General features: G+C 37.4%; 1 protein-coding gene across 2 annotated transcripts in view; it reads right to left on the bottom strand.

Moving 5' to 3' along the window:
• Positions 1–9670: 9670 nt before the first annotated feature.
• LOC111866345 (F-box only protein 28) overlaps positions 9671–23515 on the bottom strand; it is a 41444-nt gene continuing 27599 nt past the window's right edge. For both annotated transcript variants that reach the window (XM_023855210.2, XM_023855209.2), the window contains exons 3-7: positions 21354–21602; positions 19686–19881; positions 16600–16777; positions 14140–14296; positions 9671–11825 (exon numbers count right to left, since the gene is read on the bottom strand). In XM_023855210.2, the coding sequence (XP_023710978.1) occupies positions 11307–11825; positions 14140–14296; positions 16600–16777; positions 19686–19881; positions 21354–21602 (1299 nt within the window). In that variant the 3' untranslated portion in view covers positions 9671–11306. The remainder of the gene's footprint in view (positions 11826–14139; positions 14297–16599; positions 16778–19685; positions 19882–21353; positions 21603–23515) is intronic.

Consider the following 23515-nt stretch of genomic DNA (forward strand, 5'->3'; position numbering starts at 1 on the left):
CTTAAAAAACTTACCTTTAAAATCACAAATACTGCTACTTGGTTGCAATCAAATTCTTTTCTATTGATAAACAGTTTTCAAATGTATGGTAACATATTTATTACCAGCTGTAACAATAATACAATGTCTCCATGGGCTCTATGTTAGATGGGAAATATCACACATATAAGTATCTCATGTCTTTTGTATGTCATGATTTTCTTGGGATAAGTGGACTAGGATGGGTCCAGAATAACATAACCTCCCCAAAAAAAAAATTCTGATACACCTTTTTGGTGATTGAAGTTCAGTGGTCAACTATGATTGACCTATGTTAAATGCTGGGCATATGATACTTTGCAGAAACAGTTTTCAAATGAGCCCACAATGAACTTCCTAGCTCCATATGAGACTGAGTTAGACATTTTTACAAAATGTGTTAGGCAAAAGAAGAAAACGGTTTGAATTTTCACACATCTTTGTAGGGCCTACATGTTCATGAAACTTCCCTGACAAGCAAATAATGTTGTGAGCTGTGTACTCTGACATGGAATGGACCTGAATCCAAGCATTTCATTCATTTTGAAACGAGTAGTGTATCAATATACACAATTCAGATTTTCCTTTTGGACTTTGTTCACCATTCTAGTTTTTCTTTTATGTATGAAAACTGTTTTTCACAAATTAGCTCTAGTTCCTTCTTGAGATGGATGACATATGAAGACATTCCTAATCTGGTGAGCCCCTAGTTAGACTGCTGCTTCCATATGCGGGAGCAGCTCTACCTACAGACAAACAGAATGAGAATTTCTTCGTGTCTTGTTAATCTGGAGAAAGAAATTCACACAATTTTCAAAATGCAATGGATTTATATAAAGGAAACTGGAATGATGGGTGGAGTTCAAAAGTCTTAACTGTTGTGTCATATCATCATCAAAGAAACTTTGTACTTAAATCAAATTATATTATATCCAATTTATTAGACAGATGATATACACGCACACCCATACATACATTCATACACACACAGACATACATACATGTGCACATGCACACACAATTTGTTACCAAATAAACAAGAACACACACTTGGACATATTTATCTCCTTGTCTAACAATAAGAGTTCAAAATATGAGGAATCATTATCCAGTCTGGTGTTCTCTAACACACACACACACACACATACACTCATAACCAGAAAAAGTCATTAGTAAGCTCTCACATTGCACAATTTGTTTTGAAACAGGCTTTAGGGGGAGGCAGGATTTTCAAAATATGTCAACATGAATAAAAATCACATGAATACATCATATTTCAAGGTCACTTCTAGACATCTTGGTCTATTTACACACATTAGGCAAGTTCTCTCAATTTATGTGTACTATTTTGACACTTTTATTTTTAAACTTAATTTTCTTATGAGATTTGAGGTTTTTCACAGCAGTGAGAACATAGATTGTGGTCTTCTGGGTTGCGACATCTTGTGGTCTTACAGATGGTTACCAACTCCACCTTCAGGGTAGGAGTTGAACTACAAGGTGTCACAAACCTAGAGGATCATAATTTTAAATTCCCTTCTTCACCTCTCATATTTTCCATCATAAAACTCATACTTCAAGAATATTTCACCATTTTTTTAGCAACAACATTTACATAAAATACTTATGCAGTGAATACTTTAAGGACAAAACAAAATAAAATTAGGATATGCTTCTGACCACACAGACCTTCCAGGTTACATCCTCAAGTATATAAGGTAAAGATAGGCAAATTGGTGAAGCATTTTTATGCTTGTCTAAAAGTTAACTTATCCTGACAGGCCTACAGTTCTGTCAATAGATAGTATGGAATGTTCTGCTTCTCATTGGCTGTATCAGAAGTTTTCTTTCCCTCCAAATGGTCCACTACAAGAAAAGTTCCAATTCACATAGTAAAAGTGCTTTTGATAGCAAGCATTTCGGGAGTATCTTACTCAGCTTTTGATTTATGTTCCTCAAACAATGAAGATTTTTTTTTTTTTTTGGAATATAACAGAGTATGCAGTAAAGCAGTGTGGTGAGTCTAGATCTCTGGAAGGTGGCAAAAATTTAGAGGATCTTGGCTTATTTTCAATCTTACATCACAGACGACAATTTCACGACTAATTTTAAAATAGATAATTATTTAAAAGTAAATTTTTCACATTCATAAAGTTGACAGGGTTAACCAGAAATTATCACCAAATTAACTATCCTAACATAAAATTCCAGACAATAATTTAGAAATATAAATACTCAAAATGGACTACAGATGGTCTATAGAACTTACAGCAATTATGTCATGACAGAGGATACTAAATTAGTCTCTACATAAAAGTATGAATATACCGAATAGGGCATCACTGACTGACTGTTTTTATATGAGCAGAACTATGACAGACCTAAAGCAGGGATAAAACTTGTTACCCTTAGCCTTGGGGATGTGATGCCATTTAGTAAGCACGAATCAGTGGTCAGCTGTATGCCATGCATTCACCACAGAGAACATTTTTTGAAACAGTGATTCTGTAACTGTAACAGAGTGAATACTCAGACAGTACTGTAACACTGGCAAACAAGGAATCTTCAAGATCACAGTACCATCAAGAATTTGGCTGAGAAGCTTTGAACCACAACTTTGGTAACAAAGAAACTGAAAGTTGTGTTAGAAGTGTTTGGACACCTGAGAACATCAAAAAGATAAGAGTTGGTATCTGCTGTAGCCCCTAAAGATCAGCACATAATCTCTTGCCCTTAACATATCTTGGATGTCTCCTTGTCACAAACTGCATAACTTACATTACCATTTTTACAAAATTCAAACTGTCAAATAAATGTGACACTGCAATTTTGCTAAAAGAAGGATATTGTGACATGATAGCTAAAAGCCAGATGTGGAGCCAAAAGAGCTGTCTGTTGCTAGGCAATGGCTCTGTAAACATGTCTCCTTGGAAATGGAAATGTAGGGTCTGCCTCAAGGCTTATATACCAGGAAACAAAACTGAGTTGAGAAGGTGAAGACACAATTGGCATCTGACGAGATGCGAGACAAGTCACCAGCCAGCGAGGGCAAAATACAATGAACACAAGCTGAGGAGTCTACAGTGGTGCGAGCTGTTCCCATGCAATGCCTAGTGAAGACACAGTGAACTGAGAAGACTCAGATATGCTGTAGTGAATTGTAGTGTGTGTGTGAATTAATGGCAGCACTATTATTATGTGCAGTTATGAGTTTTAAGAGTTCAAAAAATCCAATGACCAACCCAAACCATGTCTAGCCACATAACACGCAATAGACTTTTGCAAGCAATTTTTGGATCCAGCAAATGAAAATCCAGATTTGGTTTCATCACTTGATGTCAGATGCTCATTTTGAATTGTCACAAGAGAAACTCGACAGCATTAATGAAAATGACTTCCACAGTGTGTGTGATGTGTGCAAAAAAATGATGGGATTGCTGTATAAATTCCCAAGGACAATATTCTGAAGAAGATGGCAGCCAAAACTTAGTAAGTTAAGCCAGCATTTCTTTTCTGACCAAGTCCAGGACCTTTCCTACAGAACCTCATATTCCTTGAAGTCTCATAGTCTACTGGGTACCCATGGCCAATACATTTTAGCAGATATACAAAATATTGGTCAAACTTTTGCAAGAGCTAAGCCACACTACATAGTCTTCACAAACATGAAATTGTGGTAAAAAGTAAAAGCTTCTAACAGGCCATGGTGGGCCACAGGGTTGTGAGACATCAAGGCTCCCACATTTTCTAGACAATCGGCTCACAGATGGTGGTGAGAATGTCAGCTTTATGTGCCAGCTGAACTTTTGCCCCCATTAAGATTCCTGGTACTCATTTCTGTTAGAGGGTGAGTCAATCCCAGGGCCAGAGTGCGGCTGAAAGGATTAGGTCAACTGAAAAATCCAATGACATCGAGAATCGAACCTGTGACCATCAAGGTTGCTGTATAGTGCCTCAACCAACTATGCTTTGGCAATGAAACTGAAATTTATGTGGTAAACCCATGTAAGGTTGTGACTCCTGTTAGAAAACAGACTGTATACAAATCGGTGTCTGCTGAGAGAAAAGAGACTTGTACTGTCATTGGGTGTGTCTGCACCAAGAGTGGACTGATAAGCTGAAGGAAGCCTGCCTTCCTAATGCCGTGGTAAACCTATTGTTAACGTTATATGTCGTCCATCACTGAGAAACAAAAACAATTGAAACTGTTGAGTCTCCACAGCAACAAATTGAATTCCAGCAGACTGTTGCATAGGAATATCCATAATGAGTGTTCGTTGCATAACAACACAATAACAGTGGGCTGTTGTGTAGGAACAGTGCAAACAACAAAAGTGTTTCCCCAGAGATGAAAGACAACAGGGGGTTCATTGCGTAACAGCGGATGAAACTGACGACAACGGTGCCCTCTACTGAGTCTGAAACCCATTTATACAAAGGGGTTGAATATACCAGACAGTTCAGAACAATGGGAGCATCAAGTATCAAGGCTTACGATGGCAGTACTTGTCTGACCATAGATACACTTAGATACAGAGTGCCATTTGAAAAGAGAATTCTGCCTCATCTGCGGTCATGCCCTTTCTGGCTTTTCTTTGCAGTGCTTGCTCCTCTGTGGCCATCACAGCCTGGTCAACATAAATTATATGATTGTAACATGCTACACAGTGTCTGTAGTTCTGAGGTCTCAAATTTGAGACAGTAATATATGGTCTTGAGTACCAAGGGACTCGGACCCGAGAAGGACTGCGCTGGCAAGGACCAGCAGCATATACAAAAGACAGACCTGTCCTCTCATCAGAGAGGGAGCCCACAAAAAACAAGACCGTAACTGTCAAACAGTAATAAAGATCTGGTCGCAAGCCCCGGATGGGTGCTTTATGCCAAGAGAGACTAGCCGACTGACTGTCGGTCGTAAAATGAGACTCAGGCTCAGACAGTTCAGAGTTGGATAGACCCGTGTGGAGGCATGAAGCAGGGTTGAAAGGAGAGTTGAAAGCTTCAGTTAAGTTGACAGTTAAGGTAGCAATTGTGATACTGCAAGTGACAATAATTGTGACACTGTAAAGTGTGGAAGTGTAAAAACGAAGTACAATAAATATTCACTACATCCTTGACCGGAGTGAAGTTATTTGTTGCGTCACACAGCCAACATATGGCACTATCAACAAAGGGCTAGATCACAAGTAAAAAGCTCCTCTGAATGGTTCCAGTTCTTTGTAGATTCTATTCAAAAACCCAGGTCCGATATCCTTTTGATGGAGTCTCACTCATCACATTTGATGATCTGTTCTGTTGATAAAGGGCAACCTGATGTTCCTGGTCACCTATTCACACCAGCCAAGTCTTGCAGCCTCTTGACATCTGAATGCAGCTTGATCAAAAGTTTGAATTCCTACATGCAGGTTCACCCAAATGACAAGCCATACAGAATCAATTCTCATTCCCTTTTCAACCCTGCCCACCTTGCAGGTTTCCAAACTGACAGTAAAACCAGCTGTTTAACCACACCTTACTGTGCAACCTATTCAAGGGAAAAGGGCATCATCTGCCACACCACCCAGTTTTTCCAGGGGCAGTGATCTTCTGTAGGTCCTCAGTACTCCTAAACAAGCTACAGGTGGCAAGAGAAGTTTCTAAGCACAGTGCCTCAACCTTCCAAAACAGAAAACAGCTGATGCAAAACTAGAGAGTTCCCAACAGCACTACCCACTTGCTGACTTGGACTTTCAGGCCACAGTACATATTCATCTTGATGACAAATAAAGGGTAATAATGATTGGGTGTGTGGTAAGTGAAGTAAATCATGTTCAGTGGACACCAAACAATGGGTGCACATTAGATTTCTCTGTGTGTGTGTGTGTTTTGAGGATGGGGCATGGTTACACTGAGAATGTCACTTCCAGGACCCTCATGAAGACACTACAGTGTACATGCATGATGCCCATGGCCGACAAACAACCGATGACAGGCTATAAATAGGCAAAAATCAATGGTTTTAGGTACACGTCACCACACTGCCTTTCTACTACAGTCACTTTTAAATAACCATAATTAACAATAATAGGTTAACTACATGTCACAAAGTCAATATAAATGTACTGATAAAACAAAAATACATCTAACCAATTGATTATTTCATGACAATACGTTTCTCTTATCCTGCAAGCCAATACATGTCCAACGTATCATCAAATCACCTTACTTTACCCTGTATTCAGTGGAGTTTTCTACAGGAAACTGAACACATGAAAATGTCAATCCAGACTTTACAACTAAATTAAAAGTTACCACGTTTAAGAACATTTGCACCATGTATCATTCTGCTGTTTCTTAGTTTATTTAATGACACTGTGACTGCAAAGGTTATGTATTTAATAGGGAATGGATCAATGTGAATGATGAATTAAGAAGGATGTGGAAGGAAACAGTCCTGTCTTATTTTAAGGTATTGCAGCTACATTTTTCTGGAGGGAATGCTGGAAACATGCCAGAACAGCTGACCTCCAGACAGTAAATTGAACCAGGGAACCCTCAAATACAAGGAATACTGCTCACCCTAACAGTGGTGTTTGTTTTGTATTGCTTCATGATCTACCAGAGGAACAAACCAAAACCCTGACGAGCAAAGCAACACTGGAAGGGGAGGCAATACCCAAAATGGATATGCTGTGAACTGGACTGAACTGACTCAGAACAGAATTTTATGGCACACTGTGATGGTAATGGTAACAGACCATTTGAACTGCAAAATAACACAGAATTTCTTGAAAATTTGCTCCTGGTACCAAGGAGGAAAGATGGGCCAATCCACTGGCATGACACTTTCCCATGACTGCTGGATCCATTTAAAGATACCCTAAATATATCCAAAAGGCAAACTTTTTCAAATGTAAGTCTAATGTAATCTTTGATTTGTTTCATTCTGGTCTATCACACTAACAACATTACAAATGATAAAACAATTCCGTCCAGTGTAATTGTTGAAGCTTTTACTACTTCACTTTTTAGCACCCTAACATGTTTTTGTCCCTACAGACCATCATCGGAGGGAGCATCAATACTTTTAGAAACTACTATTACATTGGGTATTTTTTTTTAAATACATAAATACAAAATTTGTAATATACACTTTATACACAATCCTAATTTCTTACAACTACAGCAACTGTCCTTGATGCATTAAAGTTTTTTTTTAACTTTTTGTTATTTAAGTTAAAATTCTTTAACTAAATTGGTTCGTGTCCCTTGTCCTTTCGTTTTTCTTGACGGGTCCAAACTTGTGCCGCCTATCTTTCTTGGGAAGGTAGTTCTGCAAATATATTATGGGTATTGTATTATTTTAAAAATCCTATTTTACATATATGTATATGTAGTGAGGAGTTTGTTGTTTTTCATCCTACCTTGTTGTCGTCCTATGTTTCTTTGTAGCGTGCTGTGTTGTTTTTACTGTTCTAGTATGTACTGTGGCACGCAATTTATACTTCCTGAGTTTGTGACGTTAATGTGGGTGTGTTCTGATGTTGTATTATGAGGTCGAACATGTTACGTTGGTTATTACTTTCCTTTGTATGTTTTTGTTCTATTAATTTATTGAGCTTATTAAAATGATATATATGGAAATCTTCTTTTATATTCATGATGCCTCCTTTTATGGCTTTCTCAGTCATTTCCATGATTATTGTCAGCGGTCCATACTGGTGTTGTTTATTTAGTATATGTTGGGTGAATACTGATTCATCTTTATTTAGTCTTATGTTTCTTATGTGTTCTTTATACCTTGTTGTTAGACTTCTACCAGTTTGTTATGTAGTTTTATGATGTCTTCCTTTCTATAGCCATTATTTAGCGCTATATTAATAAGAGTATTTAGCTCTTTATTTTTAGCATGCCAAAGCTGCCAAAAAGTATACATCGGCCGAACTGGTGGAAATCTAACAAGGTATAAAGAACACATAAGGAACATAGGACTAAATAAAGATGAATCTGTATTTGCCCAACATATACTAAATAAACAACACCAGTATGGACCGCTGACAATAATCATGGAAATGACTGAGAAAGCCATAAAAGGAGGCATCATGAATATAAAAGAAGATTTCCATATATATCATTTTAATAAGCTCAATAAATTAATAGAACAAAAACATACAAAGGAAAGTAATAACCAACGTAACATGTTCGACCTCANTAAATTGGTTCGTGTCCCTTGTCCTTTCGTTTTTCTTGACGGGTCCAAACTTGTGCCGCCTATCTTTCTTGGGAAGGTAGTTCTGCAAATATATTATGGGTATTGTATTATTTTAAAAATCCTATTTTACATATATGTATATGTAGTGAGGAGTTTGTTGTTTTTCATCCTACCTTGTTGTCGTCCTATGTTTCTTTGTAGCGTGCTGTGTTGTTTTTACTGTTCTAGTATGTACTGTGGCACGCAATTTATACTTCCTGAGTTTGTGACGTTAATGTGGGTGTGTTCTGATGTTGTATTATGAGGTCGAACATGTTACNGGTAGAAATCTAACAACAAGGTATAAAGAACACATAAGAAACATAAGACTAAATAAAGATTAATTAGCATTCACCCAACATATACTAAATAAAGAACACCAGTATGGACCGATGACAATAATCATGGAAATGAATGAGAAAGCCATAAAAGGAGGCATCATGTATATAAAAGAAGATTTCCATGTATATCATTTTAATAAGCTCAATAAATTAATAGAACAAAAACACACAAAGGAAAGTAATAACCAATGTAACATGTTCGACCTCATAATACAACATCAGAACACACCCACATTAACGTCACAAACTCAGGAAGTATAAATTGCGTGCCACAGTACATACTAGAACAGTAAAAACAACACAGCACGCTACAAAGAAACATAGGACGACAACAAGGTAGGATGAAAAACAACAAACTCCTCACTACATATACATATATGTAAAATAGGATTTTTAAAATAATACAATACCCATAATATATTTGCAGAACTACCTTCCCAAGAAAGATAGGCGGCACAAGTTTGGACCCGTCAAGAAAAACGAAAGGACAAGGGACATGAACCAATTCAGTTAAAGAATTTTAGCTTAAATAACAAAAAGTTAAAAAAAAACTTAAATGCATCAAGGACAGTTGCTGTAGTTGTAAGAAATTAGGATTGTGTATAAAGTGTATATTACAAATATTGTATATTTATGTATTTAAAAAAAAAACACCCAATGTAATAGTAGTTTCTAAAAGTATTGATGCCCCCTCCGATGATGGTCTGAAGGGACCGAAACATGTTAGGGTGCTAAAAAGTGAAGTAGTAAAAGCTTCAACAATCACACTGGATGGAATTGTTTTATCATTTGTACTAATGTAGTCTGTTTTCAAACTATGTATATTGTTTTCAGGGTGAGACACATATTGGCAGTCATGTCTGTTTTAACATTTTCTTTACTAGTGATAAAAACAATGTAATGGTGAAATCAAGTTTCCTGTTCCATGTAATTAATGCTAACAGATGACAGAATCATGTAAAGTACTTCATTTTCAACAATTTCTGCTTCCTATCTTCAACACTTCAACAAAACAGCTTGGCACTTGTTAAATAAACAAAGGAGACTTAGCAGTTACAATCCTGGCATTTATTTTTTCTCCACATTCTGAGTAAATAAATGCATTAGAATTGCCAAACTCACACTGTTTTACCAGCATTACATAGTGGCACAATGACTGCAGTACCAACATACACGAGCATACGAGTGTGATGAGCAGTATTATTGGATAGGTCTGGTTTGACTTCACTTAAGTGTGTGTGCAAACTGTACTTTTATGCCTGAGTTTACACAAAATAATTAAATGGCAAATTCAGCATGATGTCTAGTCACAAGAGTTTTTATCACAGGTGAAGCATGTCCAAATGACAATAATAATAATTTGTGTTAACTTGAAAATAAGCTTGAACTGCATTCTTCTGAAATGCCACAAGATCAAGCCTTTCTTTTTGTGGCAATTCATAATAATTCTGTGTATCTGCCCAGATACAACACCTTTAAATACACTATGTCCATTCTTCCTCTCAAGATATGAACATAGTAAGATATATTTCTCAAGATAGTATGTTTAGTTTGATGCATGCCTGCTCATTGCTGTATGACAAATAAATGCATCCCCCTATAGAAAATTCTGTAAGTTACCTTATAATCATTCAGACTCTGGCACTAAACAGTATGAAAATAAATATGATTCAGGATAAAGTTTTGTTTCAAAGCAAACAAGATTTTGTACTTTATGCTCATGGGCTTCTATCCACTATTTTTCTCAACCACAAACAATTAAATCTGATACAACAAAAACAAACTGTCTACCTAGTACAAACCAGTGCCCAGTTGCTCTGTGTCTGAAACAAATTCTAAGCCACTTCTGACAACATAAAATGCTACAAATGTTTGTAAGGCATAATATTTATTATTTACAGACATCAATGTATGGAAATTCAAGTCTAAGTTACTTACGAAAGGAGAGAAACAAAAGCTCTCTGGTACATGTCTATGCCATTTACCAAACAACATGCTTCAGAATTTGATAGAGAAATCCTTCCACTACACATATTTAATAAAAATTTCTCTGCATGCTAACCCCATTAAATTAAAAACTATGTAAAATGAAACAATTTTCTCTATTATTACTTAGTAACAACTATTGAGTTGTGAACTTCGTGTATGTGTCAATACCAATTTATAAATTAAACATCACTGCATGAAATTTCTGTGCTACATATCAAGCAAGTCAGAAATTTGTAAAACTTGTGCACAGCAGTATATTCTCCATTAGGAGTCATTATTTGTCTCACAATAATTATCAGAAATTATAATAAAACCATTTGATATCTTAACACATTAATCACGGACCAATGCTCAAGCTTTGCATGATCTCTGAGGACTGGCAGTAATTAGGTGGCATGGAGAATGCAGTGTCCACGCCACATTGTGGCAGTACAAACAGATACAAGGCCTTGCCTCTTCGCTGTACACATAAAACCATCTCTAATGTCCAACTGGATTTCCCTAATTAGTCACTTCTCTAATATAGCAAATGTTAATCAATAATAAGGTACTGCAACATGCTACATAAGGAATTTATGTGTGAGAAGTAACATACCAAAAACAAAAAGGCAAACAATAATAATTATTAATAATAATTATTTTAATAACGATAAACCTTACTTCTCCATATATTCACTTCTTTCTTGGTATCAATATATATGTTTTACCTCTATAAACAGTCTAAATGTTTACATTTTGGAGCGCTTACTACGACTTTTGTGACTTCGTCTTGGCTTCTTGGTCTCTTGCAAAGGGCTACTACCTGCAGAAATGGCCCCTTTAAAGCTACAGAATATCTCATCAACAGCTTTCCGCTTTGAAGCTACTCCATTTGCCTTGGCAGGTACCTGAGTGGCCACCACTACTGCTGGAGGGTGTTGCCACTCATCTTTCTTCACTGATGTCATTGCTGCTGGAGCAATGACTTCTTCTTCCTTCTTAACAGACGAATCCCAGATCTGTTGCTGAATGGCCCAAGCCATATCGCTGTTACTGGTTCCTGCGATTGGCACAGAATCAGTACACTCATCTGCTTCTGCTGCAAACTCGAGCCCTAATCCTTCTGGCATGACACCCTGGTTAGCAAGGGTCAACAGGTCTTCTGAAGCAACTGGAGCCATTACTTTCCCACAAGAGATACACAATGGTGGAATGGCAGGTGACTTCGAGCGCCAGTACTGCAGCTCTGTTTTGCATTTGTTCAGTTCCTGGGGAAGAGCAAATTAAATAGTACTTACAATCTCCCTCTGGTTTTTATAGTATAAATATGCCTAATAAGTTTACAGCATCTGAACCCTGAAGTTCAACTCTGTTAATACAGGGGGATGGACAAAAATATGGAAACACCCAACAAAAAACACATTACCATGACTAATATGGTGTAGGACAACCTATGGCTTGCAGAAATGCTTGCAGTCTCCTTGGAATGGAGAAATAGAGGTCCTGTATGATTTGCAAGGGAATACTGTACCATTCTTGCTGCAAAACATTGGCAAGTTCTGTTAACGATGATGGAGGTGGATAGCGCACATGCAGATTGCTCTCCAAAACAGACCACAAAGGCTCAATAATAGTGATAGCAGGCCATTGTGGGGACCATGGAAGACACGACACTTCATCTTCGTGCTCAGAAAACTAGTCCTGGACTATGTGAGCGGTGTGAACACGGGCATTGTCGTCTTGGTAAATGACATCACCATTGGGGAACAAAGTTTTTGCACCATGGGATGGATCTGGTTGCCCTAATTGGTCACATAGTTGCTGGCAGTGACATGACTTTGCAGGGTAATAATGGGTCTTGACAGAATACCACGATATGGCTGCCCATACCATGACTGAACCCCTGCCATGTTTCACTCTTGGCAGCAAACAATCTGGATCGTAAGCTTGGGATGGCGTTCTACAGATGTAAACTTGGCCAGAAGTCGGAAACAATGTGAAGGTGGACTCATCTGACAAAATGACCGTCTTCCATTGCTCCACAGTCCAGGTTTTATGACTTCGGCACCACACTGTCCTCTTAGTAGCACTTTGATCACTGATGAGTGACTTTGGAATTGCAGTTCGTCCAGAAATACCCTGCTTGTGGAGTTCCCTTCGTACTGTTTTGGTGCTGACAGGGTTTAGGAGCGTGACATTCAGTTCAGCAGTCATTTCTGAAGCTGGAGTCTTCTTATTTTTCGTCACAATCGTACGCAATGTTCGTCTGTTTTGATCACTCAACACAAACTTTGCTACTGCCCTGTGATCCAGTGTGAGCTAAAGGACAACAATAATAATGATAATGATGATGATGATAACCAGTTAAATCCAATTCACATCTTCACAAGTCAGTCCTTGAAGCAACATTTTAGGTATGAGGCTACACTGTATCACTTGGTATAGTGATGAGCTTGGATGGCTTGCTGGGGCAAAATATTTCTCTCTTCTTCACAGTGACCAGACTGGCTCTGGGAACCACCCAGCCTAATATGCCAATGGGTGCCAGGGGCCCTTTCCCCGAGGGTAAAGCAGCCAGAATATGAAACTGACCACTCACCTACATCTCCTGCCAAAGTTCATGGCATGGCACTTAAGCAATTTAGCACAGGAACTTACCTTTTTTATTTACCTTACATGACAGAACCCTGAAAGCAACATGCATAACAAATCACACCAAAACACAGATGAACTCTTCAAAAAAATGATCAATCAATTCATATTTTCCAATACAACAATGACCTAGCACAAAGAAGTTTAGAATTGTGAAAATTTTGTTCATTTATAATATGTGATTCATTTATGTTCCTTTAAATGTCTCTGATGAAAAAAAATACTCTGTTAATGCATGTGACTTAAAAATTGGTGCTTATATTGCACCATTGTCACTGAAGCAGCCTGCATGTGAGTTTACAATGAAAAATCAGGTAATTTAAAATACTGTCACAATTTTAGTAACTACAGACGGGGTACAGATTGGTAATCAGATTTACTTCACACTTCTTCAACTTGTTACTACACTTTGCAAGTCACTCACATACGCAGACTAATGTTCTCAGTCATGGTCTTCACTGTACTGCTTGGTAACGTCTCCCAACAGAGGACATTCCTCTTCTCCTGAACTCATATCCTCGGAGATGGTGGCTATCTCACAGCAACCTCCTCCTCGCCTTGTTATTTAGCCCTGGCATGGACCATATAAAAACACCTCTTCCCACAATCCCTCTTTTGTTGCATTGCCACTGTTGCTGCAGCAACCATTTGTCACATGATATTTACAGGGCTATTCCCTAGGAACAGACATGTTTGCAGAGACATTACCTAGCAAGAGCTGTCTGCTGGCTTCACAATTTTGGCTTTCAACAAACATGCCACAATAGGTGATTTGAAATTCATAATTTGGGCCCAAAGTCCTATGAATTAACTGAGTATGTTGCTCAAGGAAAACTCTATACCATGAATGGGTTCAGAAAAATGTGCAATTCTTTGCATGCCATTGACTACACCATTAATTCATTTCCCCAATCAGCTGTGTATACCCACCTGCAGCAGGGTGCTGAACTTGCGAGATGTCTCCTCATTCTTCTTGTCGGTCTCGTCAAGCCGACTTGCATACTCTAAGATCTGCTTCTGCTGCTCTGCAATCTTCCCCTTACAGTTCCGCAGGTCACGGCGCATCAGGGTGAGCTGATTGTTGTATCTGGGCAAATATATTCATCTCATTCATAAAGCACTAATTATCATTTATTCGTAAGACCCTCTCTCCCTTCCTTTAAATCACTTATTCCAAAATGCCAGTTGTACAGACTATGCAATGACTGTCTGATACTTCATAACAAGATAGCTTTGTCAAAGATAATTTGCAGAAAGTACTGAAAATCAAATATTTTAATGGTTATACCATCTCTTAACATACACAGTGCAACCCCCATTTCATGTTCCTTGCTTTAAGGTTTTCCTTTATTTAACATTCAATTTAAATAAATGCAAGCCAGTAATCTTAATGTTAAATGTTCTCATTTTACAGTTTTCCTCAGTTTAGTGTTCATATCCACTGCTTACCCCAACCTCGTAGGGGAATTTCATGGTATACGAGTTCCACGCAACAGAAAAAAATCTCTGATAGGCTCAGCAGAATATACTTCAATGGTACAGCATGGGTTACTTCTAAAATAGGGAGGGTGGCTGCATGCAGACCATTTCAGACAACATAAAAACAACACCAAAAACAATATTATTAGTGCAAGTGGTGATTTTATTGATATTGACACTGACACCACTCAGGAAACTTCTGGGGAAAATATCACCTGGTCTGGTTTAGAACAGGAGCAGGAAAGTAAGAAACAAATCATAATGACCAGGAAGAAGACGTTTGTGATGAGAGACAATGGAAATTCTGCAAATCTCATGAAGCAGTAGACATAATCTGCATTCTGTATCGTCATCTGTTAATTTAAACAGATGTGCTAGGGTGCATGCCTGATTGTAATAATGCCATCCATGACTGTTCAGGAAAACCAGTGTTAAAGCAAACTGCTCACTGCAAGATTACTGAATACTTTTGACTGAAAAGTGTCTATGATTAGAATCACAGACTTGCACTTTTTATAAGTGAAATGTCTTGTTAAATAAAGCATTTTTTTAAAGTATACTAATAATACAACTGAAATATAACTGATACAGGTATGGAAAACTTGGTATTTTATTTCAGTCTGTGCTGTTCATTTTTGCNTGCAGTACAATTGGCACATGCATTAAGAAATATGGAAATAGCATAAAAATGCAGCAACAAACTACTTCAGAGAAGGCTTGTAGTATGCATGAGATACAGAGAACCAGGCCTTCTGAGACATCCGGCACATGCTGTTAAGGGTAAGATGTGCAACAGTCAAGTCTTGCCATAAACAGCCATAGTTCAGTGATTTTATGGAAGTCACTGGCTTTTGCAGAAGCTACAATGTGACCCAGTTTTTTCACTTATTAAATATTACCAGGAATATGCAATTACTGTCATGGGACCAAAAATTATGGTCTTTATAAAAACAATGAGACACGAGTTGTAATTTTTCATTACCTTCAAACAAACCAAAATGTCATTAAAATGATTATAATTTGTCAATCCTCATTAAGTCTGTTGTACTGACATTTCACCAGGAATATGCAATGTATTGCCATGTAAGCAGAAACAGTGGCCTTGATAAAAACAAAGAAGCGTGAGTTATTTTTTATCACCTTCAAATATACCAAAATGCTGTTATGTTTAAAGTTTGTCATTCCTCATCTTTGTTTTACTGACATCTTCACTGTAGTATAGCTGTTACACGCTGAAACATATATACATATCAAGTAACACAACCATCAACTGCGATCAGTTCAATTTAATTATTGGAAAACTTTATTTGTTTCATTTCTTTAGAAACCAACATCAGATGAAGATCAACACATGAGGAAGTGTTTGCAGTCATAAAGGTTGGCTGTACACTAATTCTATCTCATAGATTTAATTTATAACATGTACAATTACAGTTATTCAGCATTTCAGTTTTAAAGTGTACTACTGTTAATGTGTTAAGAATGTTCTAAAAGATTTTAAAATTATTTTATATATACATATACACTTGTCATAAAAGCTATGTGTGGAGTCTCTGCATATTAATCCTCTGGATATTCAGAAAATATCTTTGGTCTGCAAATATGATATGAGGTCACATTAGATCAATGTTTATTCATAAATGGGCTGTTAATTACAGTTCATTATGAAGCTGCCTTACCTTTACATAGTGTGTGTAGTGACCGGTTGTGGATTGTATGGTGTGCTGTGTTGGACTGTTGTGAATGAGTTCGGTATGTCTGTAGAGGTGAGTGTGTATGCTTGTTATGTTTTATATGGGCATCTGTGTAAATCAGAGTTTTACAGAAGAAGATATTTCTATAATAATGTTCCTTTGTCCTTTGCACCTCTATTAATCTGTTGAACATCAGGAAATTAAAACAATGACATACCTTTTCATTCCTTGCTTGATTTTGCGAATGCGTTTTCGCAATACCATGTTTGACTGGGGCAGAGGTTCGGGTGTTTGCTCCTCAATGCCATTAGCATGGTTTAGTGACTCATCTCCCTTGCTAACACTGGAGTGAGGTGGAGAATCCAGGCACAGATAAGTTTTGGCAGTAGATGATGCTGAAAACATACTCAGTTCCATGGTAACCAATTCCTTTACAATTCAGAATGAACACTGTTACTGACAAAAGCAACATAAATTTAAAATGAACTCAGAGGTCCATGTGGCATTACTATTAACACATTTTGTTCATTCATTAACCTTTATCATTCAGCACATGAGATTTTAAATGCTGAGGATGTTGGCCAGATTTTAAATGGTAAGAGCATCAGTACTGAATAAATATATACATTCAAACCTACAACTGCTAAACTATTCTAGCGAAAAAGGTTTGAAAGAGAATACATCGATGAACTGTACAGTGTCACTTTAATACTAATTATAAAAATTGTTCTCAACAGTGTTTACTGATTCCTGAAATAAAACAAAGTACTGTGCATGTAAATCTATGGTATTATAATTTCTGGGAATGTTTCCTTTCACACATTGTAAACAGAACCCTAATTCAGATATTTTCATTTGTATGGTAAATATGAAAACACAGGGCTACAATGAGGCAGATTATAGAACTGAAGCACACACATTTTGAAGTGACATGTAACACTGTGACATGTGACACTGTAAGGACAATCCTGCACCAGGACATCTATTGATGTGCCTTCAAACCCCGTCATTTGACCGGCTTATGAGTAGGGCAAACTGAGGACTAATTTCCAACAATTCTGAACCACAGCCAGAAAGACATATTGATAGTTCACATTTCTATCACGGAACAATAAAATAATGTATAAAATTACTGGGTTTTTGGAATTTTTCCATTGTCTGGAATTCTAGGTATTAAGAGAACATGACGTTTCGGAAACTGGATCTGTTTCCATCTTCAGGTGAGAAAGGAAGACACCTACTCAGATGGGCCCTTTAGAAAGAGCTAATCTCAATCACTGTCCTTTCTCACCTGAAGACGGAAACAGATCCAGTTTCCGAAATGTCGCTTTCTCTATTGCCTAGAATTCCAGATGATGGAAAAAGTCCAAAAACCCAGTAATTCTGTGTGTTATCTACCATCATCAGAACCCTTTAGAATAAAATGATGTACCTATCCAATACAGTTAGATGCCTTCTGCCCCTTCTTTCCTACATACATATTCACAAATGTTTTCCAGTTTTGTTGCTCAACTTGTAAATCTTTACACCAAAGTGTTTATGTCGCTTATGAATGTTTTGCTTGAAAATAACTGGGTAAATTTAGCATAAGCATTATTCAAAGAGAAATCTAATTTCCCACTGTGCAGCCCACACACAAATGGCAGGTTTGCTCTGTGATATTTGAGAGAAAAAGGTCATGTCATGCACCACTGCTGTACTTTCTCATGAAAAGCTCTTCATTATATCTTCATTTTCTACTATCAACTGCTGCATGCACATTCACAAGGTTATCACACCAAAGACCTGGTATTATATGTACGACCATATCATTAACAAATTCCATTGTATTAAGAGAACCCTTAAATACAAAAAAGTCCATCCCTAAATGACGGTTAACATCCTACTTCCACATCAAAGTGTACAATCTCTGCTGGTACAGCACCACCCTTGTCCCATATGACCTCCAGTACTCCCACCAGGGTCTGTGTGACACACATGTGAAACAAGTGGCTGGCAGGAGTGGCATGATTTTACAGGCAGAAAACTTCATAAACCTTTTTACCTCTTCTTTTTAATAAAGGAAAATTAATTTGTTATTTTATTGTTCATTTTGTGACCATTAATTGGCAGCAACCATGTTATGCAACAATGTGAAGAAAACTACTTTAAAAAGTATGATATTTGTCACACTGTCTGGATACTTTTATGTTAATAACTGTTTAATATAAAAAGAACAGCATGGTGCACACTTCAGTCTCATTTCTATGATAAGTCATAAATCAAAACTGTTACGTTTATGTCTACAAATTTTGTGTGAAACATTCATCTGTGTGTCAGGAAGCACAGATAAAATATCAAAAAGAATCTGTGATAAAGGTTGAAGAGGTAAAAACTGGCCTTCACTGAGGCAGGTCACATACTACTTGCATTTCTGTAACCCTTCCATGCAGGACCATATTCACCTGTCTCTATCTGGTAAAAGATAAAGCATGTTTACAGCAGACATCATGTGTCAAAAGAACTGAATTTCAAGAACTATGGCACAGTTCAACCTAAATCCTAGTTGAATTAACAGCCTGGATTTTTTTCTAGTCTCTAACATACGTCAATGTCACAGCAGCACATAAAAGAGGGGAAAACTATCCCTGTAACAGGCCATGAAGGCCCACAAGGCTGTGAGAAGTTGAGGTTCCCACATCTTCTAGACAGTCAGCACACAGATGGCGGTAAGGTTGTCAGCCTTATGCACCAGCCACCGTTTACCCCTAAGGATTACTCCTGGTACTCATTTCTGTTAGAGGCTGAGTCTACACTAGAGTCATAGTATGGCTGGAAGGATTAGGTCAATTGAAAAAAATTCAATGATCTCACTGGGATTCAAACCTGCGACCTTCCGGCTTGTGGCATAGTGCCTCAACCAACTATGCTACTGCATAACACCCCCCACCACCCCTGCAGCACATCACATGTAACAACTCACTCCCCACCTCCATCACAATTTTCTTGCATCAACTAAGATACAGCAGAACCCCCACTTAATGCTCCCCAATTTATGGTTTTCCCTCATTTAAAATTCAGTTTCAATCATCTCATGTCAATAAGCTCAACATTACAGAATCTCCATTTAATCTTTTCCTTAGTTTAGTCTTAGAACCTACTGGTCCCAAAAGAAACCTTATACTGAGGATCCACTGTAACTAGTTTCGATGTTCTGGGAAAGACTAAGATTTCAAACTGCTCGATACAGGAAATGGAAGAAATGCAGTTCTGTCTGCAGTAAAGTCCTCACAGTGGGTCTTCATCAATACAAAGGACACTCACTTGCAAAAGTTCCAGTAAAATCCAGGAAGTCAGTGCTAAAGTAAGCAATCTCTGGCAACATCGGCTCAATATGCTCCTTGAAGTATTCCATGGCCATGGTGGACAGATCGAACAGCTCATCAGTCACTTTGTAAGGACGTGACAACTTCTGTGTCACCTTGATATAATGAAGAATTCGATACACCTCATCCAGAATCTACAACATAAAATGGTCATCTACATGACTATACCACTTCGAGAGGCAAATTCAGCCAGTGCTTTGTGAAAATATGAAAAGTGAGGAACAAGAAACCATCATATTCAGATGGCAACATGTTCTTTCACACATGAATTTCTCAGAAGTCTCTCATTTCTACATTTTTCTCTGCTTCCTATTCTCCTCAGTTTATTCATTTGTCTTCACCAATGCCTCTTAAAGTATTACAGACAAAATTTCTTCATGTCTTCCTAAACATTTTCTTCCTCTGGGTTTTATATTTAGGAAACAGTATAGGAACCTTTCAAAACAAACCTCTAAAGCCACAAATTCTCAATATTCTGCTTCTACAAGGACCTGGTATACTATGATTATTCCTATATAAATGACAAGAATTCTGTTTTGAGTTTGTGAACCATATAACTAATTTTTTTATCTGCAAAAATTGTGTTTCCACATAGGCTGCATTTCTGATAGACTACATTCAATAGCCAACTGATGCAATGAGTTATGTAGGAATCTAGACAAGCTCTGATGTCAACAAATCTCTCAGACCATGTCCAACAACAAAGCCTATTATACAACTTTTCCATCAATGTTATTTTATATGCCACAGTAAAATCATATTATTTTCAAACAAATTACGAAGTACTGTACATAAGAATTTGTTATTAAACACAATCTCTATACTTAAATCAGTCTTGAAAGAACAGAATCCTATGCACATCTCACCTGCAAGGCTATAAACTGCTAACACAGAAGAACCTCCATCAATGGGAGACGTATAATGCCAGCAACAGAACAGAACTCTTGTATAAAACCTGCTTTTGATAAACTTGTAATTTTACAGCTGAAGAATGAATATGCAACTTGTTATACACCTTGGGAACCACATTTCAGTCCCCTAAACAATCAATACTTCACTGCCCTATGACTGTATTACTTCAAATTGGTTTGGGTTTGACACTAATGATACTTTGAAAATGTGGTTTGACGTCCAAGCTTTTCTGAGATCTGAGGTTCTCAAAGCAAAGAATATTAATACTACACACTTCTGGTATGTCATGCCATGTACTCTGGTATATACTTGTAGGTACCAGGGTTTTGGAGAAACTTGCTGCCTCCACTTTAAGGGTACAAGACAAACATTTCTCCTGAAGATGGAGCTGGCAGATCTCTCCGAAACAGTAGTACCTACCTACCTACCAAACCACACAGAGCCACATCCTAGAAGACTATTATTTTCATAAATCTTACATACATGTTTTCATATTTCTTTTGTTCTTCTGTGTGACTGTCCAACAGATATTCCTCTCTGTAACTCTAAAAATTAAGTTTCTTAATCTGTAACCAGCCACGTCAGGTTAGAGCTGAAGCCCTAAACTTAAAAACTGAGAATGTGATAACGTTTTACTTCATCAAAGCTATCACACTCTCTTTGTTACTTTACATGTAGCATAAACCAAACTTACCTCTCCTGCAAAGAAGCAACAATGCTTGCGTTCAATGTGTTTGCCAAATGTCATCTGCAACAGTGTGAGTCGCATGTGGAGCGTCTCAATGATATCGGACTCACAGGCGAGCGGGTGGTTGCGTCTGGCAGATTCACGGCGTGGCATCTTAGCTTTGATACTCTGGAACCGCTGCAGCATCTGGGCCTGAAGGCCCTGGAATGTCGAGTTCAGGATGGTGCAGCAGATCCCATCCATTTTGCGGCACACCTGATACACATCACAACAATGAACTGACTTGCTACATTACATGCCATAGGTTCATCATGGTGACCTCAAAACAAATGCTATTCTCTGCAACTGGCTTTTGTATAATGATGTTAATGCTCCTGGTGGCTAATACACAAAACACGATTTCACAAATACAGACATATAACCACTAAAAAGTTTAATAACTATGCAGACTTCTATGATACCTGCACTGAATATATTCAGGAATGGTGTCTTGGAAGAGCGTACAAGTTAACCATTTTTTCATGAAGACTGTGGTACCTGATTTATCACTGAATGAAGATGACTTGTTCGATGAGTTTCATGTGTACAAAAATGCTATGAAAGCAAACTGAAAGTGCAGAATGAAAAAATGGCCAAAATGTTACTGAAAAGTGGTGTGAAATGTTGGCTCATTTTACAAAGGAGAACATTAATGTTGTTAACTTTAAATGTCTAACTAGTTTCTGTTTGGCACTGTCAGGATCTAATGGACAGACTGAGTGTGTTTTCTCAATATTAAATGCATTATGGTTCGATGAAAAAAAAAAAGACTTAAAACAAACAGTGAAAGCCTTAACCATTCTGAAGACCACACTTTAAAGATTTCTCCTGTTCAGAGTTCTTTTCCTAAATATTGAAAGAAAATTTCTTTCTGGAACAGGTTCACGAATCTGATAGATATTCAGATGAATCTGAGAAGGCTTTCGCAGAGTAAGACTTCCATTTTATTTTTGTATGAATTTTATTTTTAAGTGCCGTGTTTATATATTCATAATTCTGAACCAATTTTTGTATGTTTAAATTTCTCAATGTTTAACATATAATGTATTATTGATTTTTTGTTTTTATTAACTTATCATCATGACCCATTATTTTACCAAATGTCATGGTTTTTAGAGGAAAAATGGAAATATCCAGTTTTTTGAAAAAACATTATGGGAACCCTACATCAGAAACACCTTCCAAAAGCTGTGGTCTCCAATGTGTCAGAAGAAATAAGGTCTAAGTATAACCTCACTGAGAGAGTTACAAGTCAACAGTGGAGATACAAATCCACATCACTGTACCATGAGGAGCAACTTTAGAATACATTCTGTGGCCTGAAAGCAACTGAAACACTAACAGGTAAGCGGGGATGAAGTGTTCATTTATAGCCCTTTTAACAAACGTTTTCATTCTAGCCTTAAGTAATGTAGTTAATATAAAAGCTGTAAGGTTAATAAACAAATATCATTTCAGTAGATTGTAGACACTTATAAATACCAGAAACAAAGAAACTCTAATGAACTATTCAGGCAAAAACACAGTTCATATACAGATAGTATTTCAGAAATCATATTTTCAGACTCAGAGGTACTTATCTCATACCTAAAATCTCATCTGCATAAGCAGCAGCAGCAGCATGCTTTCTATAATATGAGGAAGGAAAGTTATTGTAAACAGAGTGAAACCTCACATTCTTATTGCAAACATACAGGCCACTCCTGCCCCTACTTCTCAATGTTAATATGAATACTGGATAGCTGGATGGTCAGATGTAATGTAATAATCTACAACCACATTTAGAGAGATGGTTCACACATTGAAACCCCTCTGAAATATCTGGAATAGAAAGGTATAATTTGGAGGTGAAGGACTGCAAATTTATATTTACCACCCAACTTCAAGATGCAGAGTCCTACTTGAGGTGAACTGAATTTCTTGCCCAGCTGAACAGCCACCCAGCAAGCCAAGAAACCCTACATCTTTTATGGAACACTAAAGTTCATTACCATGCACACAAGAGCCTGCCACTGAACCTTATCCTAAACCAGATGAAACCAGCCCAGACTGAGCTCATTTCTTAAGATACAATTTCACACTCCATATGTGCCTAATCTCTCCCGTTGCATCTCCCTTCAGTTTTTCTG

Source organism: Cryptotermes secundus, unplaced genomic scaffold (assembly GCF_002891405.2).
Source record: "Cryptotermes secundus unplaced genomic scaffold, Csec_1.0 scaffold40, whole genome shotgun sequence".
Lineage (NCBI taxonomy): Eukaryota > Metazoa > Arthropoda > Insecta > Blattodea > Kalotermitidae > Cryptotermes > Cryptotermes secundus.